The 19,219-nt window shown below is 37.9% G+C and overlaps 1 protein-coding gene across 2 annotated transcripts in view; it reads right to left on the reverse strand.

Moving 5' to 3' along the window:
* The window catches only part of KDM1A (lysine demethylase 1A), a 57,674-nt gene that overhangs the window by 14,745 nt on the left and 23,710 nt on the right, over positions 1-19,219 (reverse strand). For both annotated transcript variants that reach the window (XM_087446592.1, XM_004425701.3), the window contains 6 exons: positions 15,975-16,108; positions 12,956-13,034; positions 12,227-12,319; positions 10,781-10,887; positions 8,913-8,994; positions 7,630-7,724 (listed from right to left, as the gene is read on the reverse strand). In XM_087446592.1, coding sequence (XP_087302718.1) covers positions 7,630-7,724; positions 8,913-8,994; positions 10,781-10,887; positions 12,227-12,319; positions 12,956-13,034; positions 15,975-16,108 — 590 coding nt within the window. The remainder of the gene's footprint in view (positions 1-7,629; positions 7,725-8,912; positions 8,995-10,780; positions 10,888-12,226; positions 12,320-12,955; positions 13,035-15,974; positions 16,109-19,219) is intronic.

The raw sequence follows: 19,219 nt of genomic DNA on the forward strand, positions 1-19,219 counted from the left end.
CTCTTGCCAGCAGTATCCTTTACTTCCTCATTGGTTACTTTCCCTCACTGATGTGATGGTTATACATAGAGCAGCTCATAGCAATGCTGACATTTTGCTTGGTGTAATTCCTGCAATGATGTTATAAAAGACGGTTCCAGAAACTCTAAATTTGGTGCTCCTTTAAAAAAGGAAACAATTACATTTTCAACATGAAATCTACATATTTATGAGATCTTAATTGATCAAAGATGCAATGTGCACGACTGCTTTTCCTGGAGTACAAAATGGTGATATTTCTATGAATAGCTTCTAAAATGCCTAGCAAGAGGATGCAAGAGGGACCAGATCACATATGCCTCTACAATAGGGCACAAAGTGCCAATACACAAGTGTGCAAATGGCATAGATTAAAGCTCTTCCAGTGTCAACTGGATGGCTTGCTCCAGAAAAGCTTTAATCTTTGCAGCTAGGGTGACAGTCACATAGCGAAGTTCATACTAAAAAAGTACGCAGCGCTCAGGCTCAGTAACTGGGGTCCAGGGTGTGTGGTAGAGAAATATTTAAAGGGACACTGTCAAGGTTAGAGGAACCAAATTTGACCTTTAGTTTCTTCCCTCTGTTTACTCAGCAGTCCACTTGATTCATTACACTTTCCCCTTTAGTCCACCCAAACCCTCCACAAAAAAACCTGACTTTTTACATGCGCTTTTAATGACAAAAACTCAAATGGCACCAGCCCAACATATAGGCGCAACTCTACAACAACAAACCAGTGTGAATGTATGATGGAGAGGATTTTTGAAAGGGAAAGATTTAAGTTTCAAGCTTTCAATGGGTTATTAATAAACAGTGAGGAAAATGATTTGAAAAATTATGAAAAAAATACCTTGACAGTGTCCTTTTAACCAGTGCAGCAGAGAGAGAAATAAACTGTAAATAACAGCCCAACAGCCACGTCAAGTTTAGTTTTGTACGACAGCAATAAAATTAAGGCTTTAAACACACAGCATGACAGAAGCATTCTGTTAGCTCAGAAGCTGCAACCACCAGAAAAATAAGGAACAGACTGTACAGAGACCAAAATGGAAAAGTCAAGGCATAGAAATGGGCAAAAAGAAAGGCAATTTGGGGGTGGGGGTGGTGGTAAAGGGAAATGGTGTCAGAAAGCAGTGAGGAATAAAGCAAAATGCAATAAAAGAGAAAAGGAAAAACACAGAACAGTAACAAGGAAAACAAATCAAACAAACAGAAACCAAACCACAAGATCACTGCCACGGCTGACTGACACCAGGATGACAGGACTGCATCTCCAGTACACCGCTCTAACTCGAGGATTCACTCAGGAGACTACAAGCAACAGCCAGCATCAGGCCCCATCCACTTTCTGCCTAGTTCAGCAATCACAGGAATGTTGCTAGTGAGATCAGGCATAGCTTTGAAACCTGGATTTTTTCCCCATTAACTTTACAATTTCACTTTGAAAATAAAGGAATATTTGGAAAATAAAAATACTAGTCCATTAGGAAACCAACACTGACTGGGAGAAAAACAAAATGTGTTTTTAATATATTTAAATCTTGAATCTCTTTCTACAATTAAGGGAGTTAAATATGTTCTATTTGACAAACTCAGACAATGAAAAGAACTTTAGCAATTGACTACCCTAAGTACCCCCTAAATACCTGTTTCAACTCATTTCTTTCCCCTTGGTGAGAATCCTCGGACTCTGTTAGTTCCACAAATAATTACAGAAAGGAGTTGAAATACTAGCAATCTCTCAACACAAGATGCAATAATTTTAGTGTTTTTTTTTCTTGCTGAGGAAGAGTTGTCCTGAACTAACATGTGTTGCCAATCTTCCTCTATGTTGTATGTGATACAAACATGATACAGCATGGCCACTGACAGATGAGTGGTGTAGGTCTGCACCCAGGAACTGAACCTGGACCGCCAAAGTGGAGCACACCGAACTTAACCACTAGGCCACTGGGGCTGGCCCTGATAATTTTACTTTTACCTGCCCAGTCTATTCTAAGTTCTTAAATTGCATCCTGAGAAAGGAACTCAGCAAATGATTACAAAGGGTTAAGCACCATGTCTGATGGCAACTGGATTTCTATGTTACAACATAGCAAGAACACAACAGCAAACTAAGAAGCAGTTTTTTGGGAAAGGACTTTTGATACAATTTTCTAGCAAAGGATCAAACAAACAGCATATCACTTGAAAGACTTTATGACTTTTCAAAGCCATTTATTTCTCTATGAAAGGCTCGACATAAATGGTTCCTTCAAGACTAAGAATTTGGGGAATCCTACTGCTCTAAATGGGTACAATCCTGATTATTTTAGTCCTGTAGATTATATGGAGCATCCCTAAACATGGTTGGGGGAGGGGCAGCTTGTGTGTCTAGCCCATGCAGAATAAATTTAGGGAGAGCCAAGAAAACTTTCTGGAAAGGGTCCCTGATCGTGCAAGAAGTCATCTCACAGGAAGGACAGCTCTCCTTAGTTCCACTTCTGGTTGCATTCTATCACCATAAGCCCTTTAGGTCTTCAAAAACACTATCCATCTATCTTACTTCCAGTCTCCATAAGTTCTCTAGCAGCAGAGCAGAATGGAGTTAAGTGAAGCTACGTTCTGGGTACACAAAGTTCTGAGATTTAGCCAGAGAAATCCTCAGGAAGAACAATACATTAAAAAAAAACTGTAATGGCCAAATCTGGCCAACAGAGGCTACAGTCAATCTCCATCTCTCACATCCCCATGCTCTTCTAGAATTATGATAAAGTGAAAGATTAAGATTAATTACTTAGGTAAAACCTGGAAGAAGACATTTACATCTGAAGAGTCTCTAATTCAGATTCTCAAATAGCTACGGGAAATGAGATACAGCTATTATCCCTAAAGGGAGAATAAAGACAACAGGTATATCCTCAGTCCAAATAAAATTCAATGTGATTCTACAAATGGAGGCTGCTGCCTCCCTCACCCTCTTTTACCTCCTAAGGAATCTTTTAGGGGATGTAAATAACTGACTTCCCTAAAGCAGCGACTAAGCTGTGTGGAGAAGGCACACACATGTCTAAGGAGTTCACTCTAGCAGTTTCTAGCACACAGTAGAGGCACTCAGTAAATTCTTGTTAAATGGATAAGTTAATATAGTTTGGAAAAGCAAAGTCAGTATTATAACTACATTTGAGGGGAAAATAATTATTTTGCAACTTAAGGAACATTAAAGGAAGGCATGAGATTTTTACATTTATAAAAAGCAGGGATTGGCAATCGTGATTTTAAAGAGTAGAGAAAGATTGCCTTAAAGACACCAAAGATGTTTCTGTAAAGGAAGATGAAAACTGAAAGCCTGTATCAAAAGTATAGTAACCTAAGCACCACTCTATATGAACACAGGTGAAAATTTGCTAAGTTACGACAGGTACTGAGTATATCCAATTAATGGTCTTTGTAAGAGACCTGGCACCAGGTGTTATCTTTCTTTCTGATGACAGTTGAGCCATTCCCAAGACGAAAATCAAAATCCGTTTCTCCAAATAGTTACTGAGTCTTTGGATCTTACTTGGCAATCTCTCTCTCGCTCTGTCTCTCTGAATGCTACAGCACTATAAGAATTTGATTACCTTTTCATGACTCAAAAAAAGCCAAAGACAAAACTAGAATCTAAAGCCCCCGAGTTACTAGCTGGTGTACAGGAGATGCAGAAAACATTCAGTCATTTCCCCCATGTCCCCCCATCAATCCATGTTTTCAGTCCCCTCACTGGTGATTCCAAAAATGTTCCTGAAATATGAATTACCCTATTTCCCAACCTTCTCCATATCCAGTTAACGCTGATTACAGTATAGTTCAGAGTATAGCTCCATCATCAGTCAATCTGAAGGCAGCTGCTGTATTAGCTCTGTTTTTACAGGCTTGGAAGTTGGAAGACACTTCTATTTACAGGGATATTTTATACCAGAACCAGACCTTGTTCTAGTCATCAGAGCCATAAAATAAGGTTCCCCTGTCAAAAACACAGAATTTCAACACTCTAGCTGCCAATGCAGGACCAGAGAGTACAGAGAAGTAAACTCTTTCAGGGATTCTTGTGATTGTGATTAAAACAAGAATAAGATAACAAAAAAAACCCACTATGTGGTTTTCTCCTATAGCAAAAAAATGGCTGAGTATGGTGATATGTCTTTAAGACAGTATTCTAAGTGACATTTACAACTCTGAGTTAACCGCTGGCCTTGCATAGGATGAGATAATTTCTATGTACTAACAACAGAACCATCAAATCACCCTCTTGTCCACTGAGGCTGTCCACAAAGAATGGAGGAATACAATCCCATTTCATTTGACACTTGACTAAAGAAAAATCTATGGCTGAGTGAATGTCCACTCTAGGTGGGCCTTGCTGCCTCCTAAGAGTAACTTATTAAAAGAAAGCTCTTTGAGAAGGAGACTCAGCTGATGCAGTCACATGGGCAGTTAGAGTTGCACACACTTCCCCTTAGCCCTATGTTCCCTGAAATATCAGCCAGGAATAGCAGAACAAGTACGGAAATTTGAGCTGAAACACCAGGGAATGGATCCCGGCTCTGCAACTTACTAACTATAACGACCTTAGGCAAACACATGTCTGAGCTTTAGATTCTTCCTCTGCAAAATGGGAGAATGAAGCAACTGACCTACTCATTCCTGAGATTTCTAAACATATTTGTAATTATAAGCATAAACTAATGGGGCTATCAGCTCTTAGTACTTGTCCTATAAGCCACAAGCCAGTCTATTGGTCAACAGCTGTCCATTCCTACTCTGAGCTAGACTATTGGGAACAGCAAGATACAGAAACATGAGCATGCCTTCCTATGTTTGATTAACTAATTTAAGGCAAGCACAATTCAAAGCTGCAAAGAATTTTTTCCCAAATTTGAGAATGCTTAAAGAATCCTCCTTACTGCTTGGCTACTGCACCAAACACAAACCAACCAACTTAGAAAAATCCTGTTAAGATGAGAGTTGAATGACAACTACAAATTTCACTTGGAAAAATATCCCCGCATACGAAATGCTGAAAACCACACACTAGCTTAACAGCTACTTCCTACAGTGCTACTCAGAGCCGGTCCCGGTGAGACCAGGAGCTTATGCCAGAACATAAACGAACACACCACTTCCTGCACTGAGAAAGTCTTGCTACCAAAAACACAAGTCATCATCCGAACTAACAACATGGTTAATGACGTAGTTTATTTCCATTCCTGCGCAAGCTATTTATCTCATCCCATACTGGCGACCAACAGTTAGTTCATGGATTGGTAGCTGGTTGCAAGGCCACAATGGAGGGGAATACTGGTATACTATTTAGAAACAAATGGTTTTTAAAAATCTGTTAAAGCCCATCTACAAGAAAGCAGACAACTTCTCTGGATATCTCTACTAGAAAAAAACTCTCTTTTTACTGTTAGAAAGACTAAATGATCTGTTCTACATTTAGGAAGGTCTAAAGAAAAAGGCTGCCTCTATGATCAGTGATAATCTTTGGTTTGGACTCCATTACTTCTTGAGCACTAAGGTAATATTCACTTCAGAGGCCTTGCTTCCTCAATTCAATTGTCTACATCACTGCCTATCTACCTAAATACCTATCCAGTCACGTCACTTTCCCTGCTCTTGACCCTCTAAAGTCCCAACCTACAAATCAGCCTAGTAAGCAACATCCTCTACTCTAAACTTTAGCTTTATATCATCCTACCCTCACCAGTATAACCCCACCCTCCTTCAGAGACTTCTCTTAGACTTAAACCTACTTCTGCCTCCAATGCCTTTCCCTCCACAACCACACGTTGAAGTCCTAAGCCACCCTCACAAATGCTCTCCTTCTCACTCTTGCTCCTCCCACCTCCAGCGGCACTCTTTGTCTCCCCATTGGCTCTTCTATAGTAATTTATCCTTCTATCTAACCATTGGCAAATCTGCCTTGACTTTGTGTTACTGGTATATGTGTAATATGTTTGTGGTTGTTTAAAAAAAAACAAAACACTTAAATTGTAATGATATCTATTGTTCCTGATGCTCTTAGGTTCTTGGAGTCAGTAGAATTTAAGCCCCTTGAGGGCAGAAAATATTTCTTCAGTGCTTAGAACAGTGCCTAGATTTTGGCAGATGTTCAATACTTGTTGACTTGACTGTGATTTGTTTTACAACACTCCAGACCAAAAAACAAGGCCTGGATAGATGAAATAAGATTGGAAAAAAAATGAGAGTCCACCATAGTACTCTTTCTACTTTTGCATATATTTGAAAATTCCCATAATAAAAAGTTAGGAAAAAATAATTATTTGTGTATAAGCCCCACTAGACTGTGGGGTCTCATATGACAGGGACTGTCTTATTCATCTCTATATCCTTTAGGGATCTTTGCAGAGTAACAGAATAGAAGTTTACTGAATTGTTGAGTTAATCCCTATTTCACCCTTTTTCTTTCTCTTATTCTATTTGTTTACACTGCCAGAAGGCTAAACCCCCTCCAAAAAGAACCGGATCCAGGGCCGGCCCCGTGGCTTAGTGGTTAAGTGCTCGCGCTCCGCTGCTGGTGGCCTGGGTTCGGATCTCGGGCGCGCACCAACACACTGCTTCTCTGGCCATGCTGAGACTGCCTCCCACATGCAGCAACTAGAAGGATGTGCAGCTATGACATAGAACTATCCACTGGGGCTTTGGGGGTAAAATAAACAAAAGAACCCTGGATCCAGAATGGTGGGGATGGAAAGTCTCCGAAAGTCTATCTTTCTCTGATACGAACCACATAAAGCCTAAAGGAAGACAGAAATAGGTGAGGATCTCCCATGAGACTTTACCACACAAAATTCAAGAGGTGGGATCCTACCACTTTCAGTAACAACAGCTAAACTGCCATAAACATAGCAAATCTTCTCTTCCTCAAAATATAAAGATGATAATGTGCTTATATCCTGAGAATTGTGGACTCCCTCACTCCTGATAGGGAAGTTGGTAAAACTTCTGCTGAACACAAACTCTTGAATTTCACTCACCCTTGAACATCAGAACTGATTGACACAGTCTAAACCTATCATACAGTTGTTCAACTACTCTCCCTCTCCCATACTGAACATCACTTCCATGCTACTGCCACACTAAGTATACGAAGCTCCTAACCTCTGCTCAACAAACACTTTAACTGCCCTTAGCAGCTGGGTAAGTACCACCATTTGGCTATTAGCCCATGAAAAACTTGAGCCTACACACACAAACCTGCAGTCATAAAGAGCACGTGGAGCTAAAGCACATGACGAGAGGCACAATACAAAGAAACGAAGAATTAGGTGTCAATTCCACAGGTCTCCTGGAGTAGATGGCCACAGTCAAATAAAAAGATTAACTTGTCTAGCTAGCCTTCAATAAATGTCTAATGATAAATGCCTAAAGAGGCATGTAAGTTTGCATCTATGCAATAATAATCCGTTCCTATACAGATCAGAATTAATGAACAATCAGAATAACGTCACATCAGTTTCCACCCTCAGTTCATATTTATTGTGTATACTCATCAACACACTTCCCCAAAACTGTTTTCAACTGAACCAAAGAAGTTTTGAAAAGTTCTGTTTGTCCTCAACTTACAGCTTGTCCATTGGCTTCATAAAGTGGGCATTTCTGCTTGATCTTGGCCAGTTCCATATTTACTTGTTTGCTGACCACAGCCATGGGATTCCCTCCTAGAAAAAACTTAAACAATTAAATTCAACATACTTATGAAAAGAGGACAAAAATCCTAAAGCAAAAATATTTTTACTCAAGGCTTAGAGTACGTGAATTATATATCCAAAAAATGCCCCAAGTAAAATAAATATGTAAGATAAGGATAAAGAAAGCAAATTACCTATAATCCCACAAGTTAGTTAACATTTTATTACAAGTCCTTCTAGATTTTATGTGCATAAAATTATAGACATACACACACAAAAGGATCATAACGCATATTTTGTTTTATAATCCTTTTTCAACGTAGCAATAAACTGTGGACGTCATTTCGTATTATCATGGAGCTACGTAATTTTTAGTGGCTGTTAGTTCTCATTGTATAATAATTTAATCCTCTAATCTGTGGTTTCTAACGTTTCGCTATGCCACCCTAAAAAATGTTCCAAGGGCCAGCCTGGTGGCGCACGCAAGCACTTAAGTGTGTGTGCTCCATGGGCCGGCCCCGTGGCTTAGTGGTTAAGTGCGTGCGCTCCGCTGCTGGCGGCCCGGGTTCGGATCCCGGGCGCGCACCGATGCACCACTTCTCCGGTCACGCTGAGGCCGTGTCCCACATACAGCAACTAGAAGGATGTGCAGCTGAGACATACAACTACCTACTGGGGCTTGGGGGGAAAATAAATAAATAAATAAATAAAATCTTTAAAAAAAAAAATAAGTGTGTGTGCTCCACTGTGGCAGCCCAGGGTTCGCAGGTTTGGATCCCAGGTGCGCACTGACGCGCTGCTTGTCAAGCCATGCTGTGGTGGCGTCCCATATAAAGCAGAGGAAGACGGGCACGATGTCAGCCCAGGGCCAATCTTCCTCAGCAAAAATAAAGGAGGAGGATTGGCATCGGATGTTAGCTCAGGGCTGATCTTCCTCACACACACAAAAAATGTTCCAAACACAACATACTCCACTTGTCTATTTTCTTAGGATAATTTCCTAGAACTAAATCTGCTAGGTCAAAATGTATGCACAATTTAGATACATATTGCTATATCTTTTCAGGAAGACTATTTGTCAATTTACCTCTCACTAACACTAATAATAGTATCCTAAACCAATATATTTTAAAATTGCATCTATGGCTTTAAAAAATAAGCTTTAACAATCTTTTGAGTCTCAGATCTTGTTACAGCACAAAACTAAGAACTACTTACCAAGACCTGTTACTACCATGGCTCCAAGATCAGCTACATAGTTTCCTTTGCGAAATGTAGCAACTCGTCCACCCACACGATCCTATTTATCAGAAATTAAATGGCTAAAATCATCAATTCTATTTTAACCATAAGAACCTGGCATTACTATCCCAGGCCTCTGTAAACAAAGGTGTAGTTTAGAGTTTACATGGAGTGCAATGCGGGCACAAAGAACAAATGAAGTTGAACTATTTGAGGAGTAGGAGGTAACGAATGACATATAAAAGGTATAGAATTAAGGGATGTGAGGTAGGAAACAATTTGACAGCTAGAAGACATATTTAGTCACAGGTACTATTATCTCTATACCCAGCTGTCTCTAATACCACTTACTGTACAGGCTGAGCAAGAGACATCCACATAGAAAATATTTGCTCACAAACTCCAAAACTAAATGCCATCTTTCTACCACTGCGTTCCAACTCTTGGCCCCCAGTCCCCAAAGTCAGCTGTGAATGATTTGATAGATGACTCTCTGACAAACGGTGCTCCAGCGCAGTCCCATGACCAGGGGCAGAATGCCTTCTGAGCATGAACCGTTAATAATACCTCTCATTCCTAAATAGTGCCAGGTTTATCTCTGCTGACCAGGGATTTTCAAGTCTGGAGAAACCTTACTGAGCTGTAATGATACTTCAATCATGGATAATATGCGAGTACTCTGTAAACTCCAAACAAACAAACAAAAAAGGCAAAACAAAAGCCTATACACTAGCTTAAGACTCTACGTGGGTAAAATCATAACGATCTCATAATTCTTTACTGTATTCTTAGTAAACAGGACATGGAAGGCACAAATGTTTTCTGAATTAATGAATAAAATACTGTTTTTAGTAAGACTATATCAGGAATTATTTAATTTTGATTTCCCTATACTCTATCTGAAAAGAATATTTTAAAAAATTAACACTTATAGGGGCTGGCCCTGTCGCGTAGTGGTTAAGTTTGGCACCTTCCGCTTCAGTAGCCCAGGTCCGCAGGTTTGGATCCCAGGCACGGACCTACACCATTGATCAGCCACACTGGCGGCAACCCACATATAACGTAGAGGAAGACTGGCACAGATGTTAGCTCAGGGCTAATCTTCCTCAGCAGAAAATAAAAATTAAAAAAAAAAGCAATTTATAAAAAGCAATTTGGATTGCACTGTACAACACATTCTGAAAGCTTTCATAAAATTTTAGATTGTTTAGGTTACCAGAGAAATGTTTTTTTTTTTTTAAATGCTGGGAGTCCAGGGAGGCCTTTTAAGCCACTGGAAGATAATTAAATATTAAAAATTACTCACGAAAATAATCTGAATAGTAGCATCCTAACATGATGTTCCTTTTCCACTCTGTGCCATCACCCCTTTCCTCTTTCAGTTTCCATTTCTCTCTCTAGGACTAGTGATAAGAGAACCAATGTCTTGGTTTCATCAGGCTCTAAAAGACAGCTGCTGCCTGAGAAGCAACTCCTTTTCCTTTACTATCAAACAGGGAATACAATTCACTCTGTTCCACCACTAAAAATAACTGCCTCCTGCAAAGGATATCACCATGAAGGCCCCAAATTTGCAAGTTAACTGCAAGAAACAATGCCCTGAAAAAATCCATCAAAGGGCTATACAGATCATGTACAAACTCTAAATACTCACTGAGCACTTTTCTAAGTTTTACTGTCAAAATCACTTTATCCAATATAAATAACCCTATCCAAAATACTCTGAGTATTATACAAATCAATTTGGTTTAATTCAAGTTGTATGATTCCTTAATCCACAACAGATGATTTCCTTACCATATTTCCATTAGGTCAGCCTTCTAAACCCAAAACAAAATTCTTACCCTGGCTTCCAGAAGTGTGACATCCATTCCGAAACTTTGTAATTGACGAGCTGCTGCCAAGCCTGAGACCCCAGAGCCTATAATAATTACCTTTCCTGTCTTTTTAGCTAAAAACAAAAAACGAACAAAAATTAGAATATTTTGTTGTAGGTTTAAGAGTTTGTATATATATATTTTCTTATCATGAAAACCTCTAGTTCTTAGCATGTCATGATGTCTTACAAAGTAAACAATTGAGACACTTATTTTCAAAATATGGAAACTATCTGAATACAAAGTAGCAAACATCTGAAACTTACAAACTTTAATTCAGTGTTGAAAATTAATAAAAGAGATCCTCTATCTTAAGATTTACTTTCTTATTACCTCAGTCATATGCTTCAGTATCTGTGACCCTTGGTTAACTTATCATGAATAATCTACTTAATTTACCTCACAATTATGCTAGGACAATTTGAGCAGCCAACTTACTTATTCGTTTTTTGTGTGTGTGTGAGGAAGATCAGCCCTGAGCTAACCTCCATGCCAATCCTCCTCTTTTTGCTAAGGAAGACTGGCCCTGGGCTCACATCTGTGCCCATCTTCCGCCACTTTATGTGGGATGCTGCCACAGCATGGCCTGACAAGCGGTGCGTCGGTGCGCACCCAGGATCCAAACTCAGGCCGCCAGCAGCGGAGCGCACGCACTTAACCGCTACACCATGGGTCCGGCCCCCTACTTATTCTTAAAGCTATTTTCTTTAAGTTCTATTCTTGTAGTCTTTAATATCCCTTTTTGAAGAATTATTAAAGCATCAAAAATGAATGTATCATAAATAAATAAATAAATGTATTAATTCTCAAAATAAATAGTATTTAAAAAATAGAAATGCAACCTTTAGCAGTATAAAGAATTGATCAATGACAGAAAACCTCAAACTTCCTGCTTTCATAACCGACTTCTTCCATTTTTAACAAAATTTTTTTATTCTTTTCTTCTTCTTCTTCTTCTTTTTTTTTTTTTTTTGGTGAGGAAGATTGGCCCTGAGTGAACATCTGTGCCAATCTTCCTCTATTTTGTATGTGGGACACTGCCACAGCATGGCTTGTTGGGTGGCGTGCAGGTACACCCCCAGGATCAGAACCCACAAACCCCGGGCTGCCAAAGTGGAGCACACAAACTTAACCACTACACCACCGGCCCAGCCCCTTGATTTTTCTTAAATTGGAAATTCAGTATCTTTTACACTAAGTATTTATCAAAGCAGAAATTATAGGAAATGCACAATGATAATGAGATTTTACTTTAAACTTGACTTATAATAAGATAAACTTGGGAATATTCTGACTCCAAACATAGATTTAGAAATCAAAATAAAATATCAAAAGCCTCCTGGAAATAAATAATAAAATAGAGTCCTAGAATCGTAACTTAAAACCCATGAAATTCATTGGCCGGGTCCTTACTTGGGAGGGGTTTTATCCTCTTATAGATGCCGAAATTGATAAGACCGTGACGCTCTAGATAGCTGTGAACTCTGTGGACAAGCACAGTATCACCTACAGAACAAACAAATTTAAAACATGTTTATATTTTTAGCAGTTTAAATAGAAAACTCTTTAATTCTATTTCTCCATCATGAAGTCATTCTATGTATCTTTTCCATGAGCCGCAGGTCATAAGACTCCTCGAGAAAAGTGATTCTTAGAATGATTAGTCTCTGAGGTAGTCTGAAATGCGTATTACATAATTTGGAACTTTTAAGAATGACAATCCATTATAGATAAAATGAAGGACAAAACCAACCCTTTTAAAAGTAGTATTATGCTCATTTACTTTGGCAAAAACTTTACAAGACTTTGTTGGTAGCAAATGGGAAATGAGAAATCCAGAGAGCCAGCCAACTGAATGCCAACAAGTACTCCACGGATTAAAGTTGGAACATAGGTCTGGAGAAATTATTAGCAATCTCTCGAACCCACTCACTGCGTGTCAACACAATTTAAAAACCAGAAAAACAATTACAAATACGCAAAATAGTTTTTCTCCAAGGCTCATTTTTGCATAGCACAAGTGGAAATAAGATGGAAATATGAAAGAAAAAATTCATTATCAAGGAACTATGAGCCTCCTGGAAGGAAATATCAATTTTCACAATCCTGTCCAAAACTAGTCCTATTGAACACACTACTTACTGTTGTACGGTGCTTCTAACTGTTGGAGAGTAGCCTCAAATGTCAGCTGAATCTTTGGATTGTCCAACCACAACTGCAACTGTATTTAAACGATACAAATTATATTACACACAAATAAACATATACCACTTGACCACTTTAAAATATCTTTTTAACTCTAAGGCCCTAAGTATGGGCTTTCCATTCATTGCAACATTGGTTATACTCCTGACAAAGACACTCACAAAACACAAAACGATGTCAAATGAGTGAATTATTGAAGAAGCTGGAAGATATTTAGTCTAAAAAAGAAAAATACCTAGTAAATTGCCAAGATCATACAGCTGGTAGGGAGCAACTAGGATTTAAACCTGGGTTACATGACTCCAGAGATATGAATAGATAAAATCCACAAAAATCAAATGATCAATTAGATATGCAGAGGTTGTGGGAAAAGAGGTGCCACGGATAACACCTCAAGTTTTGGCCTGCACAACTAAATGAGCTGGTATGCCACTCACTAAACAAAGGTCACTGAAAGAAGAGATAATAACTTTAGTTTCAAGACAACCCAAAGGAGATAGAACATTGGCATCTAGATATATAAGCTGGGGCTCAGAAGAGAGTAAAGGTCTGGAGATGTTTGCTTATGGGTGATAACTGAAGTCCTATGTGTAGAAGAGGACTCCTGGGGGAAAAAACAGGGGAGAGAGGAGAGGACCTTAAGGAGACTTAAGGAACTTCAACCAGTTCACATAACGGCCTGTTGTTAAGGATAAGCCTACAAAGCAGTCAGAGAACACAACAACCATGGAGGCAGGAGAAAAATCAGAAAACTGTGTTAAGCTAAGGGAGTTGTGTGTTTAAGATAGGAGTGGTCAATTATTTCAAATACTGTTGAAAAAGCAGTAAGATGAGGAATTAAAACATTATAGTACAAACAATGGGGTCTAACATGAATTCTCTTCAAATTGAACATACATCTGCAAAATGCAAGACCAACTAAATACCACCATATTTAAGTCTTAGCTAAAAATTAATAACGACTGCTCCACAGACAAGTTTCAATGAAGGAGTTAATTTGGTTATGTGTAAATAAACCTAATTACAAAGAGATATGACCAAATCCACATGCATCCTCTACTTTTCTCTGAGGCCACTATCAGGGGAAAATGGAATTCCTGGAGTACACACTGGGCCCAAGGCCCTCACTCCTCAATACAAGCCTTCTTCCTCCTTCCATCCTATAAAATAAAGCTCAGGTCACAGGTTCTAATTGAAATAACCCTCAAGTTGTGATTTTAAAATCTGGAAGCAAAAGATGTAGTTTAAAATGAGAGAACTGATATAATTCTTATAGGAGAGAATGACTTAACGTTCTGTTTTACAGCCAGAAACCACAACCCTAACCTGGGCCAGTCCTTCCCCAAATCTGGACTTGTGGTCACAGAAAATGAATTAGACAAAATAGAGATCACTGTAAATCCACCACTCAAACTCAGGTAAAAAGTGAAAACTCCCCTCAGATGAAACAAACAAGGAAAACGACAATTTTGTCTAGAAAATCCACTTAGATCAAACATTGATATGTTACACACAGAAGCTGATTCAATTATAAGACAAATCAGCCTCAGAAATACACATTAAGAATCTTTCCAGGGCCGGCCCTGTGGCTTGGTGGTTAAGTGCGCGCGCTGCAATGCTGGTGGCCCGGGTTCGGATCCCGGGTGCGCATCGAGGCACCACTTCTCCGTCCATCCTGAGGCCGAGTCCCACATACAGCAACTAGAAGGATGTGCAGCTATGACATACAACTATCTACTGGGGCTTTGGGGGGAAAAATTAAATAAATAAAATCTTTAAAAAAAAATAAAAAAAAGAATCTTTCCATTCACTTTTTAAAAAATCACCGTTTTTTCTTCACAAAAAAGAACCTTTATTCTGTACTACAAAAACCCAGTATAACCTACCAATCATTCTAGCTAAATGACATTTAACAATCCAAATTTAGCAGTGTCTTTGCAATCTAACAGCCAAAATAAAGAAGTCAGTGGTGGCTAAAAAGCAGACATGCTAAAACGACATCTCTGAGCTATATTCAAAATAGCTGAAATGACAACACAAATTTCTTCTGCTTTGTATCACCCTAGAGTATAACGGATATGTTCTGAATAGTACCTTGCCCTTCTCTACTCTACAGCCGAAGAATTTCTGATGAATAAAGGACATAAAAGAAAAATTCACAGAAGATATACAAATGACTAATAAATGTGAAAAAGCAGTCAGTCTAAGTCATCAAAGAAATGGAAAATAAATGGAATGGTTTTGATCTATTACAGCAGCAGTAATTATCATTTTCATAACAAAAACAGGAGCAGGGCAACAGGCATGTCAACTGGTTCAGCCTCTCTGGGAAGCAATCTGACAACAAGGATCACAACTTAAAAAGGGTTCATACTTTTTGACAAGGTAGTTTTCCTTCTAGAAATCTATCATAAGAAAATAATAACCAGAGATAGAGTCAAGAATGTATAAAGCTGTTCAGAGCTTAATAAGGCAAAAAATAATTAAACAGGACATTTAAATGCCCAACAGCTAATGTATGACCCAACTGTTGGACAAAATCTCACGCAGACATTAAATCAATCACTGAGCCAGAGGTGGAGGTTGAACCAGATGAGCAGAATGGAATAAGGGTCTCTCTTACCCTGGGAAGGAACGACCAAGTGATTCTAAAAGTATATTTTAAAGAAATATCTAAATAAAGATTCTTATTCTGTGTTTATGAGGTTGTGAGGAATGAAAAGGATCCAAAGAAATGCATGGAAGTAGGATCTCAATTTTGTGAAAACAAAAATTAAATATACACATTTAGAAATTATCTGAAGGAAAAAAACAACTAATTTTTAACAATGGTTATCTCTGGATAATAGTTTTATAGACAATTTTAAAATTCTTCCCTATTTTTCCCCGTATTCTCTGTAAAAGTAATACGCACTTTTTACAATCCAGGTGGAAAAAAGCTGACATGGAAACTTACTGTGCGGTTTCTAATGAACAGAAAAACCTTCTGGGTCTGCTGTGGTCCACTGATGATGTCTGGAAAACAGGCTGCTTCTTGAGAAGTCATCCGGTCATGAGGAAGTCTACTCTGGAAAGCTGCACCCTCCACACCTAGCAAAGAAAGTGAAGGACGTCTGGGAAAAGTGCAAGTGAATACAAAACCAGGCATGATGATTACACCTCAAACTCTTTTTTTTGCCTAAAGAACCTCTGTAAAGCTTTGCCTCATTCAGACTGATCTCACCTTTTTTAAAAAAAAAGGCTTTCAATTTGCACAAATGCTAAAACATCCTTAAAATTTAGTCACTCTTTTGAGCTTAACATTCCAAAAATTGCAGTTTACTGATGAGTGAAACAATATACCTTATAAGACTTAACAAGCCATTTAGAATATTTTCTTCAACCACAAAATAACTTTTTGATATCAGATACTCTAATTAAAATCACCATCGCTGATAATGTACAATAAATTTTAAAACTAAGGAACCGGAATAAAGGAAAACACACTAACAGGAAAGTAAAAGAGGCTATGGAGACAAAAACACAGTCACATGACTTCTTTTAGGATTACAGCAGGGAACATGAAGAGGACTCTAAGGTTTAACAACCAACAGTATGAAATACATGATCTGGTCAATGGTACCATTCATTAGTTCTCATAGTTCAATGCTGGCAAGCAGTGAGAGAAACTAAGCAGACTACAATAATGAGAGAAAAAAGCAAGGAATTTACCTTTTCTGGCAGAAACATTAGAAATGCTTTACTCCATATTGTAAATAAAATATGTTACTACATATACTATAAACTACATATGTATACACTATATACTACAAGTAAAATATATGTTATTTTGAAACTCTTAAAATTAGTTATTAAACTGATATTTTTATAAGCTGGTAGTTAAGTATATCTTTATACGATGTCCTCAGAAATACATTTACATATATTTTACTTGTACTTCTAAAATCACCTTATAAAGATGTACCTAACCACCAGCTTATGAAAATATCAGGACACAATTTAAAGAGTTTAAAATTCAATACCATTGAATTATATATTAGTAACAAAATAGGCACCAGATATCCATATTTAATCATTTTAAAGCACATAAAACAAGAAGTTAGAAGCACTGATAATGGAAGCAAAATTAAAGGAAAGGCATTAGTAAGATTAGGAGAATAAAAAGAACAAGACAGGTAAAGATGTAACTTAAAAAATTATAGCTAAGCTATTGAGGTGCTGTTTCCACAAAGACATTCAAACATTACCGAGAAAAAAATAATGATTAACGAAAGGTCAAGCAAAAATGTCTAATGCTAATATGGGCTGCACATTAAGAATTAAGAGTCACTGTTCTTGGAGACAAGCCAAAAAATCTATCCATTCACAGTAGATAAGGAGGGGACGAATACTGTGTTCACGTTACTAAATCAATCAACAATCCTCACATTTAATGAATCGCAACCTAAAATTAAAGACTGTCAGGAGAGTTGCTCCATAAGGAAAAAAATAATCAATTAGAGCCATATTGCTAAGGGTGGAGCGTGAAATTAAGGCAAGAAAAGAAGAAATGCTGACTATCAGGGGTATAGGTTACCTTAGTAACGTGAAATTTTCTAAAACTATACAGCTTTGATGTTCCCAGTCCCCTGGCGCCAAATCAAAATAAACTAAACAAATAGAAAACAAAACCAAGACCCAAAACATGTCACATTATAAGGAGAATTATCTACACAATAATCCTGAGTATTTGGACTAAATATCTCTTAATTGGTTACTTCTTGGTTTATTTCAGGAGTGTATACTATTAACACGAAAACCAATGAACTCTATAAACTCTATTTCTCCCTCTCATAAAGAGGGATAGTTTTCTTTCTTAGCTATATTATCTTCTATATGTTTAATAAGTGGTCATTGAACATCAATCCTACTGCAAAATACTACTGTCAATGACAGTCAGAAAAACCAAGTAGAAGAAAAACACTAAATTTTATATTACATTTGGCTTCTCATTCCACGTGTTCTTATCATCAAAAATCATTCTAAAATAGTTGGCTAACTTTGGGAATCTTCAAAATATGTAACAATTAAGAAATTTTAGGGGCCGGCTCCGTGGCGTAGCAGTTAAGTGTGCGCGCTCCACTGCTGGCAGCCCGGGTTTGGATCTCGGGCATGCACCAATGCACCGCTTGTCAGGCCATGCTGTGGCGGGGTCCCATATAAAGTGGAGGAAGATGGGCACAGATGTTAGCCCAGGGCCAGTCTTCCTCAGCAAAAAGAGGAGGATTGGCATGGATGTTAGCTCAGGGCTGATCTTAGTCACACACACAAAAAAAAAAAAGAAATTTTATTTATATAAGTCATGTGGCAGTTTTAAAGTATCTTTAAATAAAACATCAAAAGTTTAACAAAAGGAATTCCAGAAGCCAAAAGTTGAGACATTAATACGTGTGGAATAATATTCTTCTCCATCTCTATCTTCTACATAATACCTAAAAAAAAACCCTAGTTATTCTTAAATACTTTATCAATATTCTTAAAATGAAAAATAGTTTCTAAAAACTCTCAGTAATTATCTCCTTCCTTTTGGTTTTTAGGGATGAAGAATTATTTCAAGGAAGAAAGACCATTAACGAAATCAAGGTGAAAAGCGCACAAGATAAAAATCTAACCTTTTTTCAAAGAAACAAAAAATGTTAATTTGGAACCTAAAATGTTCAGAAGCTAACTCAAAACATCCGTTTTATAAAAAGGATGAACTAACAGACCACTCTGGATAATCTAACTCATAAGTATCTCCTTTAGAGAGAAAAACCTTAACGACATCCTTACTAAAAGAAGTACCAGTAGTACATATAATTCAGAAGTAATTTACACTTGGCTCTGAAATATAGTTTTATACTCTGGTGTTTGTTTTATACTTTAAGAGAATCTGGTATTCTGGAAATTTAGAATGTTTCAAAGATGCTATCTTAATTTTTTAAAAGCCCCAAGGCTGCCTACATACCAATCCTGCCCTCTGTTCAATTCCTCTTTCTCACCACTTCACAGAGGAAATTCCAGCATCACCTTTCAAAATGCAGTCATGCTAAAGCAGAACTGCCCTTTCTAATGGTCTGACTGGCTCACACTTGAAAACACAGTAGAAGTAGTTAAATATTTAAAGGAATAATTTAGGCCTTTCCAGTTAGATCAATCAGAGAAGCAGAAAAGAAGAGAGGG

Source organism: Ceratotherium simum, chromosome 22, assembly GCF_057802395.1.
Source record: "Ceratotherium simum simum isolate JZ-2026a chromosome 22, ASM5780239v1, whole genome shotgun sequence".
Lineage (NCBI taxonomy): Eukaryota > Metazoa > Chordata > Mammalia > Perissodactyla > Rhinocerotidae > Ceratotherium > Ceratotherium simum.